Source organism: Podarcis gaigeae (genome assembly GCF_964106915.1).
Source record: "Podarcis gaigeae genome assembly, chromosome: 10".
In the NCBI taxonomy this organism is placed as follows: Eukaryota; Metazoa; Chordata; class Lepidosauria; order Squamata; family Lacertidae; genus Podarcis; species Podarcis gaigeae.
This window is the reverse complement of record NC_139686.1, coordinates 4,649,144-4,675,354: the sequence shown is the minus strand read 5'-3', so window position 1 is coordinate 4,675,354 and position 26,211 is coordinate 4,649,144. Positions and strand designations below refer to the sequence as shown.

Genomic DNA, 26,211 nt, shown 5'->3' with positions numbered 1-26,211 from the left:
GCCTTACAAGTCTGCAATTCTATGAAGGGTGAATGCAAGCTAATAATAATAATAATAATAATAATAATAATAATAATAGAAACAGTCTCCCTCGGAAAGTGGTGGGCTCTCCTTCCTTGGAGGTTTTTAAGTAGAGGTTGGACGGCCCATCTGTCAAGGATTATTTAGTTGTGACTGCCGCATTTCAGGGGGTTGGACTAGATGACCTTTGGAGGTCCCTCCCAACTCTACGATTCTATTCTATGATTAGGCTGAACCTCCAAACCCAGGACCTAAAAATTACAAGTGGTCCCTGTTAAGCGGATTTGTGCTGTTCAGATATACATGGCAGGTGTTTCCGTTTTCCACCTCAGCCTTCAATCATTTCAGGAGATGCCGCAGCGAAGGAAATTGTTCCGTGGGTTTGCGGGTGGGGGAATTTTCTTGCTACATACAAGTCAGGGGACCTTGTTGGAGGCCCAGCTCTGCGGAAGAGATCTTCCTCCGATTGCAGGTGGCATCGGGAGTGTTGCTAATCCCTCGGTTGAGCTATTTCACCTTGTGCTATATAGAAACTCTTAGTCACCCTCAACGCAGAGAATCCCTGGTGATGTTTTTATGACGCAGTTAAAAAATGGCGTCTCGCCAAGACAGGCTTGCTGGAGAAAGAAGGACGGGGGAGGAGAATCAGGATTGTTGGAAAGAGAAGGAGTGTTGGAATTGAAAGTTTGACCTGACAGAGCCCCCTGATCTATTTGATTTATTTGGCTAGCCTGGAAAAATAAAGGGCAGACCGAAGATTAATTTTGTTTACGGAGGTGTCGAACAGAGGCTGTCCCGGAGTGATATAGCTTTTGAAGAGTACAAAACCCACACAGAGACGCCAGCTTTCAGTCTGCTTGTGAGAATCATCAGAGATCGCAAAGAAAGGAATATATGACTACAACAAGATGAGAAAGAAAGTAATAAAGGACTATCCGGATCGAACTGGATAGAACTGATTGATTAATGCAGTAAAATGAGTGATGTCTGGACTTATCCGGAATTTTGGACTCGTGCGGAGTTTGATGTATGGGTACCCTCAAAAAAATTTAAAATTTGGCTGTATAATTTGGAACCAATGTGATTTGAATAATGTGATTGGCCTGTTAATAAAAATTATTATTATTTTTTAAAAAAGAGAATCCCTGATGATGTAACTGCTGTATCTGGCAAAGAGGAGTGGAAGACTCAGGGGAATGTATAGGTGTAAGGTTACCAGGCGTCCCCCTTTCCCGGGGACAGTCTCTGGATTTACACATCAGTCCCCATACAAAGGGACGCAGGTGGCGCTGTGGGTTAAAGCCTCAGCGCCTAGGACTTACCGATCGAAAGGTCGGCGGTTCGAATCCCTGCGGCGGGGTGCGCTCCCGCTGCTCGGTCCCAGCGCCTGCCAACCTAGCAGTTCGAAAGCACCTCCGGGTGCAAGTAGATAAATAGGGACCGCTTACCAGCGGGAAGGTAAACGGCGTTTCCGTGTGCAGCTCTGGCTCGCCAGAGCAGCGATGTCACGCTGGCCACGTGACCCGGAAGTGTCTCCGGACAGCGCTGGCCCCTGGCCTCTTGAGTGAGATGGGCGCACAACCCCAGAGTCTGTCAAGACTGGCCCATACGGGCAGGGGTACCTTTACCTTTACCTTTACCCCATACAAAATCCATTGAAGTTGAAAAGTGGATTCATTGAAAAAAATCTGGTAACCTTAGTCTATGGGAGTAGCTTTCTCACACTAGCCAAGCCATCGCTTTTGCCTCGAGTGCAAAGTGCAGGGGCCTCGAGGGGTTCAGGAAATTCACCCAGCCTGGCTCTTCCTAACTTCTCAGGGCAAGGCTTCTGGAGAATTCACACCCATGACTCTCCCCCCCTCCCTGCAATCACAAAATATCAAACTAAGGACAGTTCACAGGACAGGGGACGAGACAACATAGGCAGGATTTTTCCCTGGAAAAGAAAGCTGTAATTGACAGATCTGTTCCCTTTTAATGGTACCACATAGTTCAAGGTCCGGTTTCCCCAGTAGTGATCGATGAAAGTGAGAGCTGGACCACAAAGAAGGCTGATTGCTGAAGAATGGAAAGGGAGGTATGAGGAGGTCCGGGAAATAAGTTAAAGGAAAAGTAGTAAATGGAAAATCTGTGTGTTTTTAATTATTTTTATTTTTGTATTTTTGTTATTTTCATTTTTTCCATTTTTATTGTAATACTTTAAAAAATCTTAATAAATATTCTACTAAAAAAATATGAAATAGATTGTATCCCTCCATTATTACATTCCAATCGTGGGACTTATCCCACCAGGTTTCAGTGTTGCCTATTATGTCATATTTAGTTTGCTGTACTAAGAGCTCAAGCTCATCTTGTTTATTTCCCATCCCATTTCAAAAGAATGGATGCTTTTGAATTCTGGTGCTGGAGGAGACTCTGGAGAGTCCCATGGACTGCAAGAAGATCAAACCATTCCATTCTGGAGGAAATCAGCCCTGAGTGCTCACTGGAAGGACAGATCCTGAAGCTGAGGCTCCAATACTTTGGCCACCTCATGAGAAGAGAAGACTCCCTGGAAAAGACCCTGATGTTGGGAAAGATGGAGGGCACAAGGAGAAGGGGACGACGGAGGACGAGATGGTTGGACAGTGTTCTTGAAGCTACCAACATGAGTCTGACCAAACTGCGAGAAGCAGTGGAAGACAGGAGTGCCTGGCGTGCTCTGGTCCAGGGGGTCACGAAGAGTCGGACACGACTAAACAACAACAACATGTATGTATGTATGTATGTAGGCGGACACGACTAAACGACTAAACAATAATAACAACATTATTAAAAACTGGCATGGATCTGTAAATTCAATTTGACCAAATTGCAGGAGGCAGTGGAAGACAGGAGGGTCTGGCGTGCTCTGGTCCAGGGGGTCACAAAGAGTCGGACACGACTAAACGAATCAACAACAACAACGAAGTCCAGTATGTGCAACATATACAGTTCATATGTACGGTGTCATATTTTTCTATGCTGGGAGCAGCATCACCAGTTGGATTTCTGCCTGTTGTGCAGAACAGAAAAGGCAGCAACCCCCTGACTTGTTCCAGACACCGCATCGTCATAGAGAGAAAATGGACCCCTCTCCTTGTTTTTTTGTTTAAAGCCTCTTTTAACTTCCCACCCCAAACCTTTATTCCTGCTTCTAAAACCTGAAAGCGAGAATAGACGCCGGCCCCTTTAAGGGCATAGCCACGCCCTTTGCCTTCGGCTCCGCCTCCCCTTGTTCTCCCGCCCCCTTCCTCCTCCGCGATTGGTGGCCGCGGAGCCGCGCGTGCGGACTGAGCCTCCAATGGCGGGTGGATTTCCAGAGCGGCGTGGGCGGGCGCAAGGCCTGCCAATCAAGGAGACGAAGAAAGGTCCCGGTTTCCGGCCTTTCTGCGTGCGCAGCTCGGCGGCGCCCACAGAGAGACGAAAGTGTAGAGGTGCCGCTTGCAGAGCGGGGCTGCAGTCGGGGGTCCTCTTCTGATGCACCTGGAGGGACCGAAGCGCACCGGGGCTGCAAGCCGGAGAAGAGGTGATTGCTGGCGTTATTGCTGCATTTTCCGTTTCATGCTCCTCACCCACAAAAAAGGACCTCGGGGCAAGAGTGTGCCTGGTTCCCTCCTTTGCACTCACAACAACCCTGCGAGGTAGGTTAGACTGAGAGGCACTGGTCCAAGTGAGCTTTAGGGCGGGGGGTGTGTGGAAATTGGCTGGGGGTGGAAACCCAGCCAGATGGGCTGGGTATAAATAAATTAGTATTATTATTAATAATTAGACGGGATCTGCTTGCCAATGTGCCCTGTATGTTTGTTGAATACTGTATAAGGGAAATAATTGTATACAGCTGAAAACTCTGGCAGCATTAAGAGAAATTCAACAGGGTAAACGAGTTTTGATGGACGCAAGATAGGAATGCTGAATGGGATAGTTTTGGTAAAATATGCAGGGGTTTATGATATGTAAAATGAACCATGGAAACGCTATATGTATGTGTTTACCGTATATGTGTGTGTGTGTGTATACACACACACACAAACACACACAGTGGTACCTCGGGATGCGAACGGGATCCGTTCCGGAGCCCTGTTTGCATCCCGAATGGAATGCAAGACACAACGGTGTGTCTGCGTGTGCGCGGGTTGCGTTCTGGCGCTTCTGCGCATGTGCATGACGTCATTTTGACGGTCTGCGCATGCGCGCACAGCAGAACCTGGAAGTAATGTGCTCTGTTACTTCTGGGTCATCGCGGAGTGCAACCCAAATTTGCCTAACCCAAAGCGTATTCATCCCAAGGTATGACTGTATATATATGTCTATATAATGTATATACGAAAGCAAATGTATATCTGTGTATATATATGTGTGTGTGAATATATATATATATATATTCCACCGAAAGGATCCTGAAACGAACTGAACTATCCCTAATCAGAAACGAACTACACAAGAAAAGATACCTACTAGACCAAACCAACAAAGATCTACTCACTCTTCACCTCAAACTCTGTAACAAAATCCACCCTGCACTCTGGGACAAATGCAAACAACTAGCCGTCTGGAGAGCTGAAACGGAGACCTCACATAAGACAGACACACACACCAACAAACTCCACAAACTAGAGAAACGCCAGAAGCCCGGCCACCCTCCACAGCAACCCATGAAACAAACAGTACATAACATATCAGACAGGATCCTCACCACAACTGAAACTAAAGTACTCTCCAAAGGTTTCAACTTTGCAGTCGCCCCGAGACGCATCCCCACGGAAAACATCATATGCGGAGTCGAAGCTAGCCTAACCAAATTCAACCCAGATGAAGCCAATAAAATCAGACTTGAAGTCACCAACATCCTCTGCTCCAGCAAACCACCCAGAAGCAATTTACACAAAGAAGAACAGAAAGCACTCACCAACCTGAGGAAAGACAACAACATAATCATTCTCCCAGCAGACAAAGGTAATGCCACAGTGGTGATGAACACATCGGACTACCAAGCAAAACTATCAAAGCTACTCCAAGATCCTGCCTACAAACCTATAAAAACAGATCCCACCACCTATCTGGAAAAAACCACCAAATCCAAAATAAAAGCCTCTCCTATCAGTGAAGAAATCCAGCTAAGAATCATCCCCAGAGAAAAATCATCCAGATGCCCCAAACTCTACGGCCTCCCCAAGATACACAAAGAAGGAACACCACTCAGACCAATAGTCAGCTCCATAGGCTCACCTCTACAAAATCTCGCTAAATTTCTCGCCAAGCAACTTCAGCCCTATGCAGAATCCATCTCTTCACACGTACCAAACTCCTTCCAGTTCATAGAAACAATAAAGAAGCAAAACCTACATCCTAATGACCTACTTGTGAGCTTCGATGTTGTATCTCTCTTCACACAAGTGCCCATTAATGAAGCCTTGACAGCTATTCAAAACAAATACAATCCCCCCGAATACATCTTGGACCTGACCAACCACTGCCTAACCAACACGTACTTCATCCACAATGGACAAAGATACAAACAGATAGAAGGAGCACCTATGGGATCACCCCTCTCACCGGTCATCGCAAACCTGTACATGGAACACTTTGAAACCAATGCTTTAGACAAGTCAGAACACAAACCCAAACTTTGGCTCAGATATGTTGACGACACCTTTGTAATTTGGCCACACGGGAAGGAAAAACTGGATAGCTTCCTCACACATCTCAACAACTTACACCCCAAAATACAATTCACTATGGAAATAGAAGCCAACAACCAACTTCCCTTCCTTGACGTCCTAATCTACAAAAAACCTGATGGCTCCCTAGGACACACTATCTACCGGAAAAAAACACACACCAACCGCTACTTACATGCACAATCACACCACCACCCTGCACAAATAAACTCCGTAGCCAAGACTCTCATCTCCAGAACCAAACGCCTGGCTGACAAAGACCACTTGACAACTGAGTTACAGAATCTCTCAAATGTGTTAATTGCCAATGGATACCAGCAAAACAGGATTACGAAGCTAATCCAAAAGGAAACACCCCCCAAAAACCAAGACACAGAAGAAAACAATGGCATGGCCCTCCTTCCTTATATCAAGGGCACTACAGATAAAATTAGCAAAATCCTCCATAAACACAATATCAAAACAGCCTTTTGCACCAACCAAAAAATAGCCAATATCCTCAGAAACCCCAAGGATAAAATCCAGTTGGAAAACCAAGGGATCTATGAAATACCCTGCAAAGTCTGCCCAGCCACGTACATTGGACAAACAAACAGACGAATAAATGCACGTATCGCAGAACACAAGAATGCCGTCAAAAAAGAAGAAAAAACTTCCTCTCTTTTCCAACACATGAAAGAAACAGGACACGAAATTAATTTTGCAGATTCCAAATTGCTCTTTAACACGGAACATCACCACAAGAGAATAATCATGGAAGCCATCGAGATAGAGAAACACCCTCACAACATGAACAAGCGTGACGACACATCCCGCTTGCCAGACATCTGGAAATTAGCCCTCCCCACAAAAACTGACACCAGATCCAGAGGCACACAGAACGCCAACACCAATCAACCACACCAGACCCAAACCCAGACCCTCTCCACAGATGAATTACTGACACCATCCAGTAGCCAATCCATGGTGGCACCTCCGGATGCTGCACCCCCCTGCAATCCCTACACAGATCTGGCTGACACAAGCCACAAAACCACAGCTCGCCCCTATACACGAAGCCAAGCCAAAGCACAACTAAGTGCAATACAGCCATCTTCTCAGGAAAACTCTTCACAAAGTTCAAGAGGTCAAGACACAAAGACTTTAGCAACTAATCCACACCTAATGACCCACCTAAGTGGTACTCAGGATATCACTCAAGAAATCACTCAAGGTATCTCTCAAGTAATTAAGGAACAAAAGAAGAAAAGGCACACTAGCCTGGGAACTTCCTCTCTGCCCAGAACATTGGAGGCTAGACACCACACCCCCTCTACAGTATTTATAGGAACTCAAACATTGAGATCCCGCTCTGTTCCAGTAACAAGAAGCCGAAAGCACCAGCCTGAAGATGACGAGTGAGACCTCGTCGAAACGTCGCCTAGACACCCCAACTTTTACACGGGAAGACACCCGAGGACACCAAAACCTGCATTCCTGTACCCGTGAAAATCTACGAAAGCAAATATATATATATATATATATATAAAAAATAGATCCATAAACACATATATGTATATAGGGATATGCTGGTTGGGGTGCAATTGGATTGACTTTTGCTGCACCCAGACTTACATTTTTTGCAGAGAAGGGATTTCCTTTTCCTTTTTAAATGGCTGGGATCCTAAAATAGAGGAGCAGAAGGCGGCATTCTCACCACTTTGCATTTCAAAGCTATGTTAAACAAAACCTCAGTGGCAGAGAATCTGCTTTGCATGCCACCCGTGGCATCTCTTGGTAGGGCTGGGAGAGATCCCTGCCTGCCATAATACTTCAGAGATGCTGCCAGCCCTGGGCTGAGCTAATGAGCCAACGATCTCATTCAGCATATGGCAGCTTCCTGTTCTCCTGTTTGGGAGGTTCTGCAGTTTGGTGGCAGCAGGACACCTGCTTCGATGCAGAAGGCCCCCAGTTCGGTTTGTGGCGCCTCCAGTCAGGTTCAAAGTTCCTGTGGTGCACTGAGTCAGTGAGTCTGGCTGTTAATCAGAAAGTCGGTGGTTCGAACCCACCCGGGGATGGCTGTGGCAGGATTCCTGCACTGCTGGATGTTGAACTAGATGATGATGATGATAATAATGATAATTAATAATAATTTATTTATACCCCGCCCATCTGGCTGGGTTTCCCCAGCCACTCTGGGCGGCTCCCAACCGAATATTAAAAACATGATAAAACATGACTCCTTATTTCTATCGTTTGTGTCTTGCTCATGCATAAGCACCAACAGAGGCTGTTGCTGAGCTCAACGGGGGATAGCAGAGCTGCCAAGTTTTCTAGCAATCAAGCCACCTGTTTTGGAAAGCTGCTTGCAGGACACATGGACCACCTTCTCCCTTGTACTGAATTCTGGGGACTTGTGTCTTTCCTTCTGGTTTCCAGCCAAAAGGCCTGAGGGAATCTGCCGCCTCCTTCCCTCTCCCCTTTTCTCCAGACCGTTTTTTCTGATGATGAAAAGGAGGCCTTGAAATAAAGGAGCTGATAGACAAGGCAGCTGTGGGAGAGCGATGGGGGGAGAGGCGAGCAGGAAGAGGCTTTTGGAATTCAGTGCGGAGGCTGCGCATGCGTTGGATGAGGAGCAGAGGAGGTGGGGGAGTGGAGTTGACCCCATAGAGGAAAACCCATCACCTGCTCTTGATCGGAGGTAGGTCTCTGTGCACTCATGTGTCTGATAGTTCTGGATCTAGATTAGCCTTGGCCAACCTGCTGCTCTCAAGATGCATGCATGTGTTTGTGCTTTTTTGCAGCAAGGTGATTTGACAAAATAAATCATAATGGCTCATCCAGGGCTGTCTTTAGCATATGTGCCGCCGGGGTGCAAACATCTGACCAGCGTCCCCAAATTTAGTTTAGCCCCCAAATTATTTTTTATTATGCTTATGTCAGACACCACGCTTACGCCTTATCTCTTGTTTATGAAAGGAGGAAAAAGAAACACACTTTTTATTTGCGTTTTCATTTACAATGCACTTATGCTTAAGTCTACAATACCACCACACTTAAACTTATAAGTATTGTTTAGGCACCTGCTTAGAAGAAACATCAGTTGTGTCAAAGGTGCCGCTGACTCTGCTGCCGAGTAGCAGCTCAATACAATACGTAAGATAATATTTTGATGTAAGAGTTAATTTCGCGTGCACGGCGTCGTTGAGTCTGAAAAGCGCTGCTGCTGCTGGCGAAACACGTCTTTGGTAAATAAGCGCACAAAGTCAAAAGTCCTTTAGTGAAACAGTAGGTATACATTTCGATAATACCTAGGTATATATGTATTCCCCCCCCTCGATACATTTTTATTAGTATTACACAAATAAATATATAAACATATACAAAATTCATTTACATAACTTACACATATTATATCCGCTCCCCAAATCATACAGAAAAAACCCACATTATTTTAGGCTCTGCCGAGCCTTGGACTTCCCTCCACCCCTTTGGTAAGTATCAAATAAATTCTATGGTCACGTATTTTATTTTTAGTCTTACATAGTAACCCCTTACTGTTAGAGTTATTCCAACCCTGCCAGTGACATCTACAAATTGGTTCCAATATATATCCAATATTTATTCCAATTGTCATGAAATTTGTTTTTTATTCCAATTGTCATGTATTTTGTTTTTCTAGCTTGATCAAAATTATTCATTATTTCACAACGGGTAGATAGTTAAGAGCTTAGGCGGCTTCAGTGGCTGGCACCCCCCAGAATTTGGCGCCCGGGTGCCCTGCACCCCTTGCACCCCAGGGAAAGACGGCCCTGGGTTCATCCATGCTGCATCTTTAAGCTAAGCGTTCCATAAGAAAATGCCAGCAGGTTTTTCCTCCTTGTTCTTTACCTAAAGAGTTATGTTGCCAAACTTCTGTCGGCAGCCAGGAAGATGAACAGCAGCCACGGTGGAGAGGAACCAGCCTGGGGAACGGAGAAGGCCTCCTGCAGCAGAATGGGTAGGCTCAAGTGCAATGAAGCGCTGTGTTTTGTTCATTTTGGTAAAGGCAAACGCTCCTATGGAACTCCCTCCCACAAGAGGCAGGGATGGCCAATTCATTACGGATCATTTCTCAGTACTCTTTTACCCTTTAAAATGAAGAAAATGTTTAAAAGTACTTCTCCCCCCTCCAAAAAAACCCAAACAAACCAGAGTCCTTTCCGTTGGGGATAATACAGACGGAAATTCCCAGGTGTCAATACAGGTTATTTATGTATGCTACTACTGCGGCCCATGTTTTGTTAGCCCCAAAATGGAAAATGAGTGAGGTACCAACTGAAGAAGAATGGCAACTTAAGTTGACAGAATATGCACAACTCGCAGACTTAGAATAAGAACACAACTCGCAGACATAGAATAAGAAAACAAGAAGAATATAACGTTTAAAGATTGGAAAACGTTTATGGAATATATGGGAAATAATTGTATACAGCTGAAAATGCTGGCATTAGGATAAATTCAACAGCGTAAACAAGTTTTGATGGATGCACTCAAGGAATACTGAATGGTTTAGTTTTGGTAAAATATGCAGGGATTTATGATATGTAAAATGAACCATGGAAAGAGAAGAAGGGAAGTCATTGATATCTTAAGGATGTTTAAATGGGTATTTTAAATTGTAAAACAGAAAACAGAAAATTTAATAATATATATAAAGGAGACAGTGATGACCACCAACTTGGATGGCTTTAAACTCTCGCTTGGACTACTGCAATGCGCTCTACGTGGGGCTACCTTTGAAGGTGACCCGGAAACTGCAATTAATCCAGAATGCGGCAGCTAGACTGGTGACTGGGAGCGGCCGCCGAGACCACATAACACCGGTCCTGAAAGGCCTACGTTGGCTCCCAGTACATTTCCGAGTGCAATTCAAAGTGTTGGTACTGACCTTGAAAGCCCTAAACGGCCTCAGCCCAGTAGACCTGAAGAAGCATCTCCACCCCTGTCATTCAGCCCAGACACTGAGGTCCAGCTCTGAGGGCCTTCTGGCAGTTCCCTCACTGCGAGAAGCCAAGTTATAGGGAACCAGGCCGAGGGCCTTCTCGGTGGTGGCACCTGCCCTGTGCAACGCCCTCCCACCAGATGTCAAAGAGAGCAGCAACTACCTGACTTTTAGAAGATATCTGAAGGCAGTCCTTTTTAGGAAAGCTTTTAATATTTGATGAATTATTGTATTTTAATATTTTGCTGGAAGCCACCCAGAGTGGCTGGGGAAATGCAGCCAGATGGGCCGGGTGTAAATAAATAAATGAGGCAAATTCATGGCGGAAGAGAGGGCTATCAGTGTATCCAGTTGGAAGCAGTCCAGTCTGAATACCCATTGCTTGAGGTCACAGGAGCAGAGAGGGCTCTTGTGCTCGAATCCTGAGAGCCAGTGTGGTGTAGTGGTTAAGAGCGGTAGTCTCCTAATCTGGGGAACCGGGTTCGCGTCTCCGCTCCTCCACATGCAGCTGCTGGGTGACCTTGGGCCAGTCACACTTCTCTGAAGTCTCTCAGCCCCACTCACCCCACAGAGTGCTTGTAGTGGGGGAGGAAGGGAAAGGAGAATGTTAGCCGCTTTGAGACTCCTTAGGGTAGTGATAAAGAGGGATATCAAATCCAAATAATTCTTCTTCTTCTTCTTCTTCTTCTTCTTCTTCTTCTTCTTCTTCTTCTTCTTCTTCTTCTTCTTCTTCTTCTTCTTCTTCCTGGTTTCCTATGGACATTTGTCCACTGTGAGAAAAGGTGCCATTTTGTTCTGATCCAGGAGGGCAGTGCTTACGTTCTTTTGTTAGGACTGGTCATTTATTACAGTTTTATGCACCTGCTTTCTCCTTCTTAGGAAAACTAATTTGTAGTCCTGATGCACATTGTCAGAACAAGAAATTATACAAATATCTATAGCCACATAGAATTTTTGCCGCAGAAGATAGATTATATATAAACCACAACTATTTGGTGTATGAATTAAGAAAAGTGTCCTGGTAACCCACATTTCAATTCCAAAAGTTTAAAAATGTCTCTTATTTTCTTCCCAAGTTGTTCCTTCTCCTCCCGTCTAATTCTCATCCGGTTTCTAAAGTTCCATTAGGTCCATCACAGTCCAAAGCTTACATGGGTTTCCCATTTTCATTGAGGCAAGTCATCCTGCTGCTATTTGTACAAATCTGTTTATTATAGCTTGGGCATCTTCACGTTGCTTCCATAATCAACATATCACTGTACCGAAAGGATGTCTGAACCGTCGCCAGGTCTTAGCAAGGCTTCAGTTCCAGGCAGTCAACACCCATAATGGAAAGGAGAGGTGGAATGGTGGTTGTCAAGCCAGTTGGATCAGAAGCAGATGCTGGGGCCAAAAGTGGCAGGGAGGGAGGTTGTGGGGAAAGCGCATAGCCTCCAGGGCTACTAGCCATTGATAGTTCTCCCCTCCATGAATTTCCAGTCTTCTTTTAAAGCCATCTATGTTGGTGGCCGTGAGGGGACGCGGGTGGCGCTGTGGGTAAAACCTCAGTGCCTAGGACTTGCCGATTGCATGGTCGGCGGTTCGAATCCCCGCGACAGGGTGAGCTCCTGTCGTTCGGTCCCAGCTCCTGCCCACCTAGCAGTTCGAAAGTACCCCTACGTGCAAGTAGATAAATAGGTACCGCTTTATAGCTGGAAGGTAAACGGCGTTTCCGTGTGCTGCTCTGGTGCCGGTTCGCCAGAGCAGCTTCGTCACGCTGGTCACGTGACCCGGAAGTGTCTCCGGACAGCGCTGGCTCCCGGCCTCTAGAGTGAGATGAGCACACAACCCTAGAGTCTGTCAAGACTGGCCCGTACGGGCAGGGGTACCTTTACCTTTACCTTTATGTTGGTGGCCATCACTGCTATGTGCTGTATGAAGAAGTGCTATAAAATTATGGAAAGGTTTTACCTATTCAGGCTGGGGACCATATAACACCAGGAGGGAGAGAACATGCCAGTCGGGCATGTGTCTCTGCCAGGGTCCTACTCGAGTGTAGGACGAGCTCCTGACAGCGCCACCCGCGTCCCCCTGAAGTTTAACTTACTGAATGTGGCACAATGCTTTCTGGTTTTCTTTTTCTAATCCTATCAGTACATGGACAAATCCTGGTCGAGGCAACTCATCCATGATGAACAACCCTGCAAACGTCAGTGTGGATGAAACCGTACAAAAATTAGCTGGGAGAAAGGAGGGCCAAAGGGATCTTCCGTTTGATGGCTTCAATGAAGTTTTGATAGGTAAATCCTAAAAAAAGGGGGAAAGGGCAAGAGTCCCAGAGCAGAAGCTTTGAAAGGATGTGGTTGAGGCAGGGGAGCAGGAGGGATTAAGGTCACAGATGACATTCAAAGTGATCTCCACAGGCATGCAGTCTCCTCTACTGTGGTTTCCAGTAACTGGTATTCACAGGGATTCCCTGAATTCAGACCCCTTGCTGCCCTTACAGAACTAACAGTTTCCAGGTAGTTAACTCGTTTAAGGCGGTAATCACACATGCCCTGACTAAGCTGTAAATTCCGCTAAGATCATTGGGACTTCTCTTTGAGTAGATCAGCTTAGTGTTGCACAGCAAGACCACTGGTACTATTTTGCAGGTGGAGTTCAGTGGTATATATTGGGAAATTCAGATTGGGGAATTAAAATGACTTTGTTGGTCTTGCACAGCAAACCTGGCATCCAAAAGTATTTTTTAAAAAAAGAAAGAAATCAGACTTTTTTGTGGTGAGGACTTTGGAGATGGGGAAATGCAGTGGGAAGTGTGGGATAACTGATGCTTTTCATGACATCAGTTGGAATGAATGCTCAGTAAACAGTGAACATAGCCTCCACAAACTTTGTGTAGGCAAATTAAGACGAAACACTCAATAAACAGGCCAACTGGAAGTAACCTCAGTCCGTAATGTGCCTTGGGAACTAATGCCGAGCCTGGGGGTGTGGGTGGTATCTGAGTCATGCTATTTTGCACATGCAAAAGCTGGCAAAATCACATGCAAAGGCACCACATAGCAGAATACACCTGCAGAGTCTTGTAGTCACTTCCCTTTCTCCCCAAATGTCTCTCTTCCTGGCCCTGAGGCCCTGTTGCCTCTCTGGAGAACGGAAGTTTGGGTTGTAAGAGAGCAGGAGCTGCAATCCTTGCATCTATGTGGCTTGGGGATTTGTCTGGTTGCAATCGGAGAGTGGGTGCAGCACTGAATGAATGAATGAATCAATGGGAAAATGAAGATTATAAGGAACTGATGCTATCAAGCATTTGCTGTCAGAGCCCTCAGCTTCTGAACTCACTTTGAGGATACTGTTTGTCACACAAAGACACAGAGATGTGTGGGGCACGATTCATGGACAAGCAGTACAATCCTGAATAAATGGAAGAGATTAAGAGCCCATCCATACCTCGGTTTATAGTGGATTGTGAACCCCCTGTGTCACCATTAATTTCCCCTCGTCTATGCGGTGTTCTCCTTCAACCACAGCTGCTTGAATCCTGCTTGCAGGTTTCCCAGAGGAGACATTTGGATTAGATGGGCCATTGTCCTGACGCATCAGGCTGGTCTTACGCTTAACATCAACTGCCCGCTGTGAACTCTAATCTTTGTAAGGAGATAATTGAGACCACCACCTCCATGCCTGTGTTCTTGACTTCTGAAAGGCACCCAGCTAATTACTGTTAATTCACTTTGGCCCAATCCAAGAAGGCAGTTCCAGTTTCCTTATTGGGCTGCCAGGTGAGGCATTCCTTTCCTCGTGCTGTTTCTTATGCCCTCCATGTAAGAAGTAGCCCGTGTCTGCAGCCTCAAGGTTTCGGTAGCTGAATCGCCTCTTGCGTCGTAGCCTGAATCTGTCCTTGTCCCACAGGAGATCCCCCACCTGTGATGGCCAAGTCGTTGGAAGCCCAGACGGAAGAAAGATTTGAGTGGAGCAGCCTGGATGGTTGGCTTAGACCCAGAGCTGACGATGGGATGCAGTCCCTCAACAAGGGCACCCAGACAGAAGGTAACTCAAGGCATTGCAACTGATATTAACCGGGAATAGCCACGCAAGCCGGGGTTAATTCAGGGTGCAAGGGCTTCCTTTGGGCGGCTGACTCTTCCTTCCTAGGGAAGCATGAGAATCATGTTTATTAAGGGCGTAACCCTTTGATGGATGCTGTTCAAGAGATGAAACGGGTCCCTGCCAGAATGGCGTAACAGGTTCGGGGCAGGACAAAGCACAGACTTCAGTAAATGAAATATTCACTTGCTGTTAAGCAAAGCAAACTTGTGCATTTTTTTGCAGTAGGCCAAAGTCTGGACCCTCCTTCAGGTACATGACAAAGACTTGGGAAGAGGGCTGTGGTGATTGAATCCTGCTTGTGGGTTTCCCAAAGGCATCTGGTTGGCCGATGAGAGAACAGGAGGTTGGAGCAGATGGGCCGTTGGTCTGATCCAGCAAGCTCTTCTGATTTTCTTATGCACTGGAAAGTGCGGGAAGACCGTTGCTTGACGCAATGTTGTCTACCCTCCCTGCAGACACAGCAGGATGAGCGCTGGTTAAATGTTGTAGTCTAATATTCCCTGCAAACAAATCATATGCTCAATAAACAAGTTGTCTGGAAGCAACCTTGATCTTCAGAGATGGATCCTTGGAGATCAAGAGTAATTAATTTTCCTTCATTGCAGTGCTGCAGTGGTGGGAAGGGAGAGTTGACTCTTTCCTTTTGATCGCCAAGGATTGTGCCCAGAAGGTAGAATGGGATTTCCTGTTAAACTGAGAGCCAGTGTGGTGTAGTGGTTAAGAGCGGTAGACTCGTAATCTGGTGAACCGGGTTCGCTTCCCCGCTCCTCCACATGCAGCTGCTGGGTGACTCTGGGCCAGTCACACTTCTTTGAAGTCTCTCAGCCCCACTCACCTCACAGAGTGTTTGTTGTGGGGGAGGAAGGGAAAGGAGAATGTTAGCCGCTTTGAGACTCCTTTGGGTAGTGATAAAGCGGGATAGCAAATCCAAACTCTTCTTCTTCTTCTGACTGTTCTGTAGGAGATTGAAGGTGGTTTCTGACTCTCAGTAGTTTAAGAATAGCAAGGAAACTACAGGCAAAATAAATTATCCTCCATGTGCTTATTTCTTATCTTTCAGCTTCAATGCTCTCACCCATCAAATAACGATTATTAATTGGTTGCCTGTGACTGTGCCCTTGAACAGATCTGCTGGCTGCTTGTAGGGTTTTATGTCAGGGTCCCGGATCTATAGTGTAGCCTTTGCCAACCCAGCACCCTCCAGAAACTTTGGACTACAACTCCCACCAGTTGTAGTCCAAAACATCTGGAGGGCACCAGATTGGGGGAGGCTGCTGTAGTAACTCAGACATAGATTTTGACTTGCATATCCCAGTGAATGGCTCACGGGTGTGTGGGGGGTGGGAGTGTACTAGGCCATTGGCCCCACCCCCTTTGAGCCTGCATTTTGCACCTGGCGCCGGGGGATAAACCTTGAGGGTTCTAATAAGTGATAAAAATAGGTCTCGCAACTTGGGAGGCTGCCAGGCTGTGTGAATCAGAATGTGACCTCTTTCTCCCCGAGTGGCAAAGGGAACTGCTTCGGCCCTGGGAAGTGGAACTTCGGGCAGTGCGTGAGAACGGAAGGAAGTGGGCCCCAGGCCTCTGAACTGGAACGTGAAGAGGAAGTGAAAGAGCTGGCAACCTTTTTGTGCCCCTCTTCTTTTTTTTTAGCATGTACACAACGCCTTGGGTTTCTGAGGGTCTTTTTGCTTGAGAGCCCACTTCTCTGCCAGAGACATGTGGATCCTTGCCACATCTGGAGCCGGGGCAGGGCTAGGCTCTGTGCCTCCAACTTTAGGGCCTGGAAGATCCAAGGTCTGCAGTCCGTTGTGCAGGTGCTGGCTGCATTTTGCATGTTTTTCTGCCTGTGAAACTCCCCCCTCCTCTTCATTGGTTGAGAGGAGGAAGATGCAAGCAAGGCCTGGAGGATATGAGTAACAAAAGACTTTATTTTTATTATTCCATTTCATCTATATCCCATCTATTCTCTAAGGTGGTCAAGGTGGCATACATAGTTTTACCTCTTTCCAGCACTGTCTGCTAAGAGTTTGGGTGTAATCTTCGACACCTCCCTCTCCATGGAGGCGCAGATTGCAGCTATAACAAAGGCGGCATTTTTTCATCTACGCCAAGCTAAGCAGTTGGCTCCTTACCTCTCTCGCCCTGACCTAGCCACTGTGATCCAGGCGACGGTCACCTCCAGACTGGATTATTGTAATTCACTCTACGTGGGGCTGCCCTTGAGACTGACCCAGTCTGACCCAGAAACTCCAGCGGGTGCAGAATGCTGCGGTGAGACTCCTTACGGGGTCCTCGCTGCGAGATCACATTCACCCGGTGCTATACCAGCTGCACTGGCTCCTGGTGGGGTACAGGGTCAGGTTTAAGGCGCTGGTTTTAACCTTTAAAGCCCTATATGGCCTAGGATCCTCGTACCTACGCGACCACCTCTCCTGGTATGTCCCACAAAGGAACTTATGGTCTTCAAACCAAAACATCCTGAAGGTCCCAGGCCACAGAGAGGTTAGGCTGGCCTCAACTAGAGCCAGGGCTTTTTCGGCTGTGGCTCCAGTCTGGTGGAACGCTCTGTCCCAAGAGACTAGGGCCCTGCGGGACTTGACATCTTTCTGCAGGGCCTGCAAGACGGAGCTGTTCCACCAGGCCTTTGGTCAGGGCACAGCCTGACTCCCTTCTTTGGCAATCTTCACAGAACTTTATCCTAATGGTTGCCATCAATTTGATTTGAATTAATTTTATAATGAGATGATTTGTGTACTATTTTATTGTTGTTAGTTGCCCTTCGGCTGGGGAGGGTGGGATATAAATAAAATTTATTATTATTATTTCATCTTCACAACAGCCCTGTGAGGTAGGCTAGGCTGAGACGCAGTCCAACGTCACCCAGGGAGCTTTGTGGCCAAGTGGGGATTTGAACCCTAGTCTCCCAGGTCCTAGTCTGACACTATAACCACTAAGTCACACTGGCTCTCAAGCAGACTTGGAACGCTTCCATGATTCCTGCAACTATTTGGTGTTATACTAGGCTATCTTATTGCCAGGAGCTCTGCCTGGTCTCCTCTGCTTTCTTGCACCCACAACTGGCCCAGGAGATACTTTGCTGCCAGAGGTGAGGGGCCACCATTCCATGTTCAAAAGCTGACTGGATTGGCAGTTGATTCTTTCTTTGGCACTAGCTATGGGGCATCTTCATTGCATCTGAACTGAAAGCAGGAGGCTAGCTCAGGGTTTCTCCAAGAATTGTGCTCCCCGCCCCAGGTGTATTCTGCAACACATCACTGATGTAAAAATAGTGCATTTTGAGTGGATTTATACTGGATCGTCCGGACGTCATTCAGCTTTGTTAGTTGCTCAGCGATGCTTCTCCAATGTTATGCTATCTGGAGGGTCACCTTGCACCATAGCAGGACAAAAGGACAAACATGGCAGATGCTGTACAAAAAGTTGCAGGATTTCAGCTGCAGGCCATGTGCTGCTTGGAAATGAAGCAGCGTGCCTGCCCCAAAACATTTGCAGGTGCAAACAGTATTGATGATGGGGTTGCAAATAACCACCGCCCATACCATCATGAGTAGAAATACCGTATTTTTCGCCCTATAGGACACACTTTCCCCCCTCCAAAAATGAAGGGGAAATGTGTATGCGTCCTATGGGGCGAATGCAGGCTTTCGCTGAAGCCTGGAGAGCGAGAGGGGTCCGTGCGCACCGACCCCTCTCGCTCTCCAGGCTTCGCAGACCTCTCCGCAAGCAGCGGGAGCCAGCGCTGGGCTCCCACGGCTTGCAGAGAGCTGCCTGTTTGGGGGCTGGGGTCGGGGGAAGCTCGGCCTCCCCCGCCCCAGCCCCACGCCTGGGGGAAAAATATTTTTTCCCCCTTTATTCCCCCCCCCAAAAAAAAAACTAGGTGCGCCTTATGGGACGGTGCATCCTATAGGGCGAAAAATATGGTACTCTTGAATGCACAGTACAAGGGATGTCAGGACGGTCCTTGAGACATACTTGGCTCAGACTGCCTTGTGTCCCTGTTTGCGCTGCTTCACTCTCTCTGGTGGTAGGGCCAGCCCTATTCACACCACACCCTTTCCTGTTGTCAGGCTGAAATGCAGTTTCACAGGAAGCCATATGCTGTGCTAGTTTCTGCCCTGGCTTGCAGAGGGACATCCCTGACAGCAAGAGTGGGTTTTTAGGAAGAGGAAAGCAAGGTGTTTTTTGAAATTGCATCACAATCGTGTGGGTTCCCTCGGGGCTTCTTCTGATGTAATGGGAACACTTTGAAATGATTCCTGCTGATTAACTACATGCAGAAAATGTTACATGGGTATTGGAAATGCTGGAAGCCAGAGAGCAAAATGTAAGCTCGTCATGAGAGAACAGAAAATGCTCCGATCTGAACCTGTGTGTGAAGGGTTTGCAGCTCCTCTTCAACTATTTTTCCACCCAAAGAGCCCAAAGCCCAAGTGCCTTTTTCTGATGATTTATTTATTTCTTACTTATACCCTGCCCATCTGAGTGGGTTGCCCCAGCCACTCTGGGCGGCTTCCAACAAAAACACAGGGGAATAAAATAATCTAAAAGGATATTAAGCAGATTAAGCCTGGGACTAAACACTCCTTAAGTTCAAGGCAGCTAACAAAAATAATACAGGTGCCACATAAGACCTGTTCCACATTTGTAAGAACTTGATCTTGGGAACTTGCTGCGTATTGACACCAGGCAGGCGACTTCACTATGCTCTTTTCAGCGCCTGCTAAAAACATTTTTTTAGACAGGCCTACCCAGATGCCTAGAACGCTGATGTGTTTGTAGCTTATTGCTGGTTCTATTGTTTTTAGTTTATTGTTGACTTTATTGTTTTAAATAGTTGTTTTAGTTGTTCTATAAAATTGTATATTTTTATTCTTTTTGCAAACTGCTTTGAGATTTTTTTATAATCAAGTGGTATATAAATTTTATGAAATCAATAATAAAAATACAGCAAAAACAATTAAACTGTGTGTGTGTGAGAGAGAGGGAGGGGACAAGCAGCAGATGAAAAGCCAGCCGATCAGAAAAATTAAACAAGCAGCACTTGCAATAAAAAATCAGAGACAATCCCAAGCCAGAAAAGCAGAATGACTAACTCTTTTTCAGGCAAGACTTATGGCCAACTTTCCTTGTGCTACTTGTTAAAGGGGGTATGCTTGAAGTGGATTTTGAGAATATAAATATTGATATATAAAAATTGACAAATTTTGGGGGCTCTTGGGGGTCTACAGTGGGATATGTATGGGAAAAAAATTAAGGGACAAATTTGGGCAGACCTTGCCCCCCCCCAACCTTTTGGCATCATTGTGTTGCAGTGAAGGGACCCAGAGGCACAATACAAAAAAAAGTTTCAATTTGGGGAGGCCTTGAGGGCCCACAAAAAGCCTTGGATGTGGGAACTCACTTACATCTCGGTTAGTTACCGTTGCTCTAAAGACCAAAAGCTTTCTTAAAAAGTGTTTTTTATTGTGTGCTGAAATGTCAACCTTCCTACTGCAAGGGAGTTGTTTACGCTGCAAGTTTAGCTTAGCTGTTACTTATAGCCTGTTGTAATAATAGAACACGCCTGTTAGTAACCTTATGCAAACAGATGCATTCTGTGGATCAGGATAACAAGTAGAGAATGGCAGCTGTCTTCTCCCCATCTGCTTTTCAGTGAAGTTGCTGTGATGTACTTCTTGTTATCTGTCTCTCTTTTGCCACAAGAGGGCAACCTCTGCTATGTTAATAGCAATTGCTGGGCCTGAGCATGGACCCGAATGCATGGCACGGTGTGCATTATCCTGTTCGATGTGGGGACCCCGTGTCCTCCTTCCAGATGGAATGTTTTTAATGCTCAAGTGCATCCTTTTAATTTTTTGACGTTTCAGCCACATGTACAGACAATGAAGATCGACATTATTTCCAACCTAGAAGAGATCGTGATACAGTCTACATGTTGAAGGTGGCTGAAAGGTAACTAGCATATGTAAAACTGAGGAAGGAAGATGCCCCCAGTGTGAGAACAGGATGCTGGAACTAGATGGGCCTTTGGTCTATTTCATTAGAGATGTCCTTCTGTCCACTGGTCCAGCTATCTCAGTATTGCCTACACTGATGCAGCGACTTTCCAGGGTTTCAATCATTGCTTTTTTTCCTGGGGGGACGCAGGGGTAAACATACCCTTAAACATTTTATGAATCTTTGTACTTTTGTCCATTTACTGTTTTGATTTTCTCTGATCTGAACTATAAAATGGTGATTTTCTTGAGTCGAGTGTACCCCTAAACGTTTATTTTAGGGGGGAAAGCACTGGTTTCAGGCAAGAGTCCTTCTCAGCCCTACCTGTAGACTGAACCTGAGATTTTTGGCATGCAAAACAGGGTGCTGTGCCACTGAGTTAAGCCCCTTAAATAACAACCCTGAGTGCAGCCATAGCCTATTGCCTCCGGGATGGTGTATAATGGCTCAGAAAAGAAGGAAATCCCAGCAAGGCCAACTGTTATTTTTTGCCAGGCTTTGAAGCTCTCTCTCTCTCTCTTTGCCCCCTCTCCCTCTTTCTTCGCTCCACAATTTTGGACAGTGCTGAGAAGACGATTCAGCAAGGCTTGAGAGAATTATTTGGTGTCCTGAAGATCCTCATTAATGTACCCATCATTTTCACAGTAGAGTTGGTCCATTTTCTCAACAAATCCATATTCCAGGTGAGAGGACTCTACCTCAACTCTGCATTGGCTCTTAATTCAGAAATGGGCATTTCCTTGCCGAAAAAGGGGGGGCTAGGTGTATGTTTTTGACTGCTTAGAAATGTGGACCTTTCTTCTGCTTTCAAAGGCTGCATTTCCTCAGGGGTGATTTCTTGGCAGCTGAACACTAGGTGAGGTCAGAGCTGTAGGTGGGTGGGACACTCTTCCTGCCCCCCTACTTTCCTCTCCAGTTCTCTCCCCTTATTGCTGCCACAGGAGATTAGGTTGCCCATCTCTGGTTTAAAAAACGCACCTGTTTTAAGCATAGATTGTTATGTAACAGAATACTAAATTTGGATGTATCCAGGAGCCAAGGACATTCTCCTTCCACCACTGCAGCTTCTCATTCTGCTGCACACAAATAGGGCAGGGGTCTCTTCCCCACCATCCCTACTGTCTTCTGGTATTTTCATTTTCTTCCCCATCCCAACACAAGACATAAGGTCAGAGTAACCTTTTTGTTGATCAAATCATCCTGATTTGTTTGAATTATGTTTGCCAGGTTAGATGTCAGCTGCTCATGGATAATGTGTTTCAATTACAATGTACACCAGGCAGTGATCATCCCATGTTTTCCCAGCACATTTCCCCATCACTTTCCATACTGCAAAACTCAGGGTGGGGGAGTTTGGATGCATGTTTTTTGCCCAAGAATGCCAAATCCATGTTAATGGTGCAGTGTGCCCTTGACTGAATCCCATCCACAAAATAGCAAGAGGTGCTTCTAGCCTTAAAGTATTTTTATTGCTTCTTTATTTTCTCTGGCAGGATTGCAGTGCCCAGTGACTTTGAAATTAAACATAATGAAGTGGCCATTATGTAGTCCGAAAGTATTTTTCATTTCTTTTACAACTCATTTTTCTACTATCCAGGTAGTGTTCTTTACTGCCTTGAAATTCATAGTCTACTGTGAGAATGAGTTTCAAATGAGTATACAACCAGAGCAAGATTTAAAAACTCCTAAAGAACAAGGCTCCAAAGTGCCTGAAAGACTAGCTTCACCCCATATTCCACCATGACCTCAAATGTCTTGAGGTTTGCCATCTCTCTGCCAAGTTTGGACCGCAAGGAGGGCCATACGAAAAGGTCTCAGAGGTGGCTTTTTCTGTAAAATAGCTTTCTCCTGGAGACCCAAGTCTCTCCCATGAACAAGGTAGCTTAAATTTTTTTATTTAGTTTATGGTGGCCAGAAAGGAAAGTTTTGTCCTTTTCATCTGTTACAAATTCTAGGCTTTTAATGATTTTACTCGTTATGCCTACGCTGTTTTTGAGGCGTTTGATACTTGACCCATCTGTTGACACTCCTTGTTTTGGGACATCTTTGATGTGATGCACAACTGTCCATTAGCTGATGTAGGACATGTGTGTGTCAAGGATCCAGTCTTGAGGTAGTCAGTTGCACAGTTAATGTCTTTTGCAAGAACCAGCTGCTTCTGACGGTGCCCTTCTCTTCATTCAGGTGTTGGTGGTTGACCTCTTAACTACAATGGGAGACCAAATGCTGGAACCCTTCCTCGTTGCTTTGTTCAACAGCATCCTGCAGCCCCTGCTGAAATTCCTCCTGAATGTCCTCTGCAGTATCCGTAACCTCAGCTACCCTTTATTGGACATCCTGAAGGGCATCTGTTTGCAAGTTGCTCTGGTGCTGCGAGCTTTCCGGTTGGTAGAAATCAACCACCATCATAAGTCGCTTGCTGAAAAGGTCTAGTGGAGAGGAACAACTATCCAAAGTGGTGATTGACCCAACTGAGGGCATCTGCAATCAGTTTCCTTAACTAGCCTCTAGTTTGGCTGAGAACTGGGGATCCCTTGTGGTTGGTTCCTCTGTTCAGGTTGGTGGTGCTCAATGTGTTACACTCACCTTTTAAGCTGAAAGCAAAGAGAAAGAGTAAGGATACCCTAACTTCTGTCAGAGCTTCAATATGCTGATGACAACGTAGTGTGTGCACACTCGGAGGATGACCTCCAAACCATCCTAAATATCTTTGCAGAAGCTTATGAAAAGCTTTGCATATTGTTCAACATCCAAAAAACCAAAGTGCTGCCCCAACAAGCACAAAACAACCCCTCTGCAGTGCCACAAATCCAACTCAACGGTGTAACATTGGAAAGTGTCAATCACCTCTCCTACCTGGGCAGTTATCTTTCCACAAGGGCCAACACTGATGCCAAAATCAAGCATCGTCTGAGCTCTGCGAGTGCAGCTTTCTCCCGATTGAAGCGCAGTGTTTGAGGACCAGAACATTCATCTTCAAGGAGAAAGTGTGGGTGCTCTTAGATTCAGCTTTGTCATGGAGGGTGCAAGTGTCCTTTGTGGTGTGGAATGCCTTTAGCCAGCTTAGGCTGGTGTGCCAAAAGAGGGCCAGATTTGATGAAGTGAACATGCATGAGGGCCGACTTTTTTTGTTGTTGAGCTTTTTTTTTTTTTAGGCTTGATGTTGTTGAACTTTTTTTTCAAGATTGAAGTTGTTTTTAGGATTTTACCCCAGGAGACTGACTGCCACAGGATTAGGCCCCCGAAACGGACTTTGGACATGCCTGCTCTACACAGTCACTCTACACACTCCAAGACAGTTTCAGTTATCGATGCCATGGGTTCCCCTCAGACTGGACTTCTGTAATACATGGGGCAGACAGGGAACAGCATATAATGCAAAATATGTGTTCTAAATGGGATTATGTATCAGGAACCTATTATGCTAGTGCTAAAACAAGCTCCCAGTCTGTCTGGGGTGTGTGTGTGTTTGCTGTGGTCCATATGCCTTTGTGTGACCACTGACAAGTCCCTTCCCTTTTTCTTTTCATAAGTTTGGAAAGAATGGTTAAAAGCTTCAGCTGTAGCAGGCTCTGTGGAAATAGGGGGACACAAGTGTACCTGTAACTTCAGAAGGCTAGTCAAGACCTTCTTTGGGTTTTAATCATTTATAATGATATATATTTTGTGGACCCTTCCATCAAATGGGTGGTCAGCAACCTCTTGAAGAAAGTGTTGGATTCTTCTGAGATGTTGATAATGAAGTGCATCTATAACTTTATCCCTTGGTGAAGCCGTATTTGCAAAATAAATTGCTTTTAAATGGCTCGGCCAAGATGCATATTTTCCTACTTCCTCGGAAGAGATCTTTAAAGTTCTCACCCGTGTTCACAATTTTCCCACAACCATGTGACCTGCAAATGTATGCAAGAAATAAGGAAATCAGCTCAGAGTTGTATTTAAAATGCAGATATATTTTAAAGGTTGGTGTCCAATAATAAGAGCTTTTACAAGGGCAGGAAGGAACACCACAGACAGAAAAAAATGTCACACACAGGAGGAATATGGATATTGTTTGAATGTTTCACCTATAGATTTATGGTGTGTCAATTTTGAATGGACGTAGTTAATACTGCACTTCTTGTAGAAGGGATTGTTATTTTGAAAGGAATGTAATTGAGATGATTAAGATTTTGGAACACAGAAACAAAGTAAATCATCAAACCAATTCTAGCACGCATGAGGCCACCTGAATTATATAATTTGGCATCTGAATGATTGGGATTAGCAATTGTATTATAATTTGGCATTGTTATAATGAGGCTACTATTGGATTATTGTAATAGAAAAGTACGTAATAATATATTTCCTCCCCAACAATAATTTTTAAGGGCTACAGCAGGTTCCCCATCGCTTGTTTAAAAACGTAAGATAGCAAGGGCAATCCTATGCATGTCTACTCAGGAGTAAGTCCCCTTCAGTTTAGTGATGCTTCCTAGAAGAGGAGTCTAAATTATTGCGATTGCTAAATTACTGCCATTGAGTTATGGCATTGTGCAGGACCAGAGATTTGCAGAAGATTGGAAGAAGTATATGAATTATTTGAAGAGCAACTGTAATCAACAAATTACTCTAGTAGGCCTACAAGAAGTTTTGTAAGGAGAAATATATGAAATATTTCAAAGAAGAGAAAGATAGAGATATTGGTTATGAGTTTGAAATGCAATAGGGAAGATAAGAAATGCATACTGAGAGATCAGATTGGAAAATTTTCGGACAGGATTGATGGAAGTCAAAAAATTGAATAAGATGTAAAAGTATGTTTCATTGTAGCCTTTTCAGGCTTTGCTCATCATTACTGTTGAAAATGATATGTTTAAAAAAATCTGATAAAATATATATATATAAAAAAAAGAGTTATGGCATTGTTGTTGTTCACTCAGGAGTATCCCAGATGGGCGGGGTATAAATAATAAATTATTATTAAATTATTATTATTATACCTCACCACCCTCAGCTTTCCATTTTTACTTGAAATCTGTATTTACCACAATGGCAACTGCAGTGCAAAAAGAACTGGAGCCCCACGTTTGGGAAACTACTCTTGAGGAGCCCTTTCCCCTTTCCTGACTGGAAAAACCAACTCGCCTCAGCGCCTCCCTCTTTTCCCGCCTTTTCCAACGGCCGCCGCCCGCTCGCCTCCCTCACGCGCCCATTTCCCGCTCGGCGCATGCGCGCGCGGAGAGCCGGCTTCGGAAGAGGGCGGCTCGCGTGTCTCCCTGCGGAGCCGGAGCGCGCGCGGCGTGAGGACGTGGCGCTTTCCAGCCAATCCGCTCCCAGCCGCTTCCCCTTCGGCTCCTCCCACCCACTCCGCCTCGCCCAGCTTCGGTCCGCTAAGGGAAGGGAGGAGGGATGGGGAAGGCGGCGGCGAAGGCC

At 45.7% G+C, this 26,211-nt stretch overlaps 1 protein-coding gene across 4 annotated transcripts; it reads left to right on the top strand.

The window, feature by feature from the left end:
* Window positions 1-3,440: 3,440 nt before the first annotated feature.
* LOC310826169 (uncharacterized protein) lies at window positions 3,441-24,594 on the top strand. Of its 4 annotated transcripts, none has more exons than XM_083700870.1 (8): window positions 3,441-3,683; window positions 8,191-8,400; window positions 9,625-9,699; window positions 12,817-12,962; window positions 14,578-14,715; window positions 20,667-20,751; window positions 21,359-21,479; window positions 22,981-24,594. In XM_083700870.1, exons 2-8 carry the CDS (start codon window positions 8,264-8,266, stop codon window positions 23,227-23,229), a joined length of 951 nt encoding a protein of 316 aa, XP_083556996.1. In that variant the 5' UTR covers window positions 3,441-3,683; window positions 8,191-8,263; the 3' UTR covers window positions 23,230-24,594. The 4 variants fall into 4 exon arrangements, with proteins under 4 accessions (XP_083556996.1, XP_083556995.1, XP_083556994.1 ...); XM_083700869.1 differs by having other exon boundaries at window positions 7,978-8,400; XM_083700868.1 differs by having other exon boundaries at window positions 3,506-3,683; window positions 9,622-9,699.
* Window positions 24,595-26,211: the final 1,617 nt, after the last annotated feature.

Bases quoted from the DNA above. Each gene is read 5' to 3' on its own strand.
- LOC310826169 (XM_083700868.1), top strand. From the start codon at position 8,264: ATGGGGGGAGAGGCGAGCAGGAAGAGGCTTTTGGAATTCAGTGCGGAG. The intron at 20,752-21,358 runs GTAACTAGCATA...AATTTTGGACAG, and splicing joins ATGTTGAAGGTGGCTGAAAG to TGCTGAGAAGACGATTCAGC. The intron at 21,480-22,980 runs GTGAGAGGACTC...CTCTTCATTCAG, and splicing joins TCAACAAATCCATATTCCAG to GTGTTGGTGGTTGACCTCTT.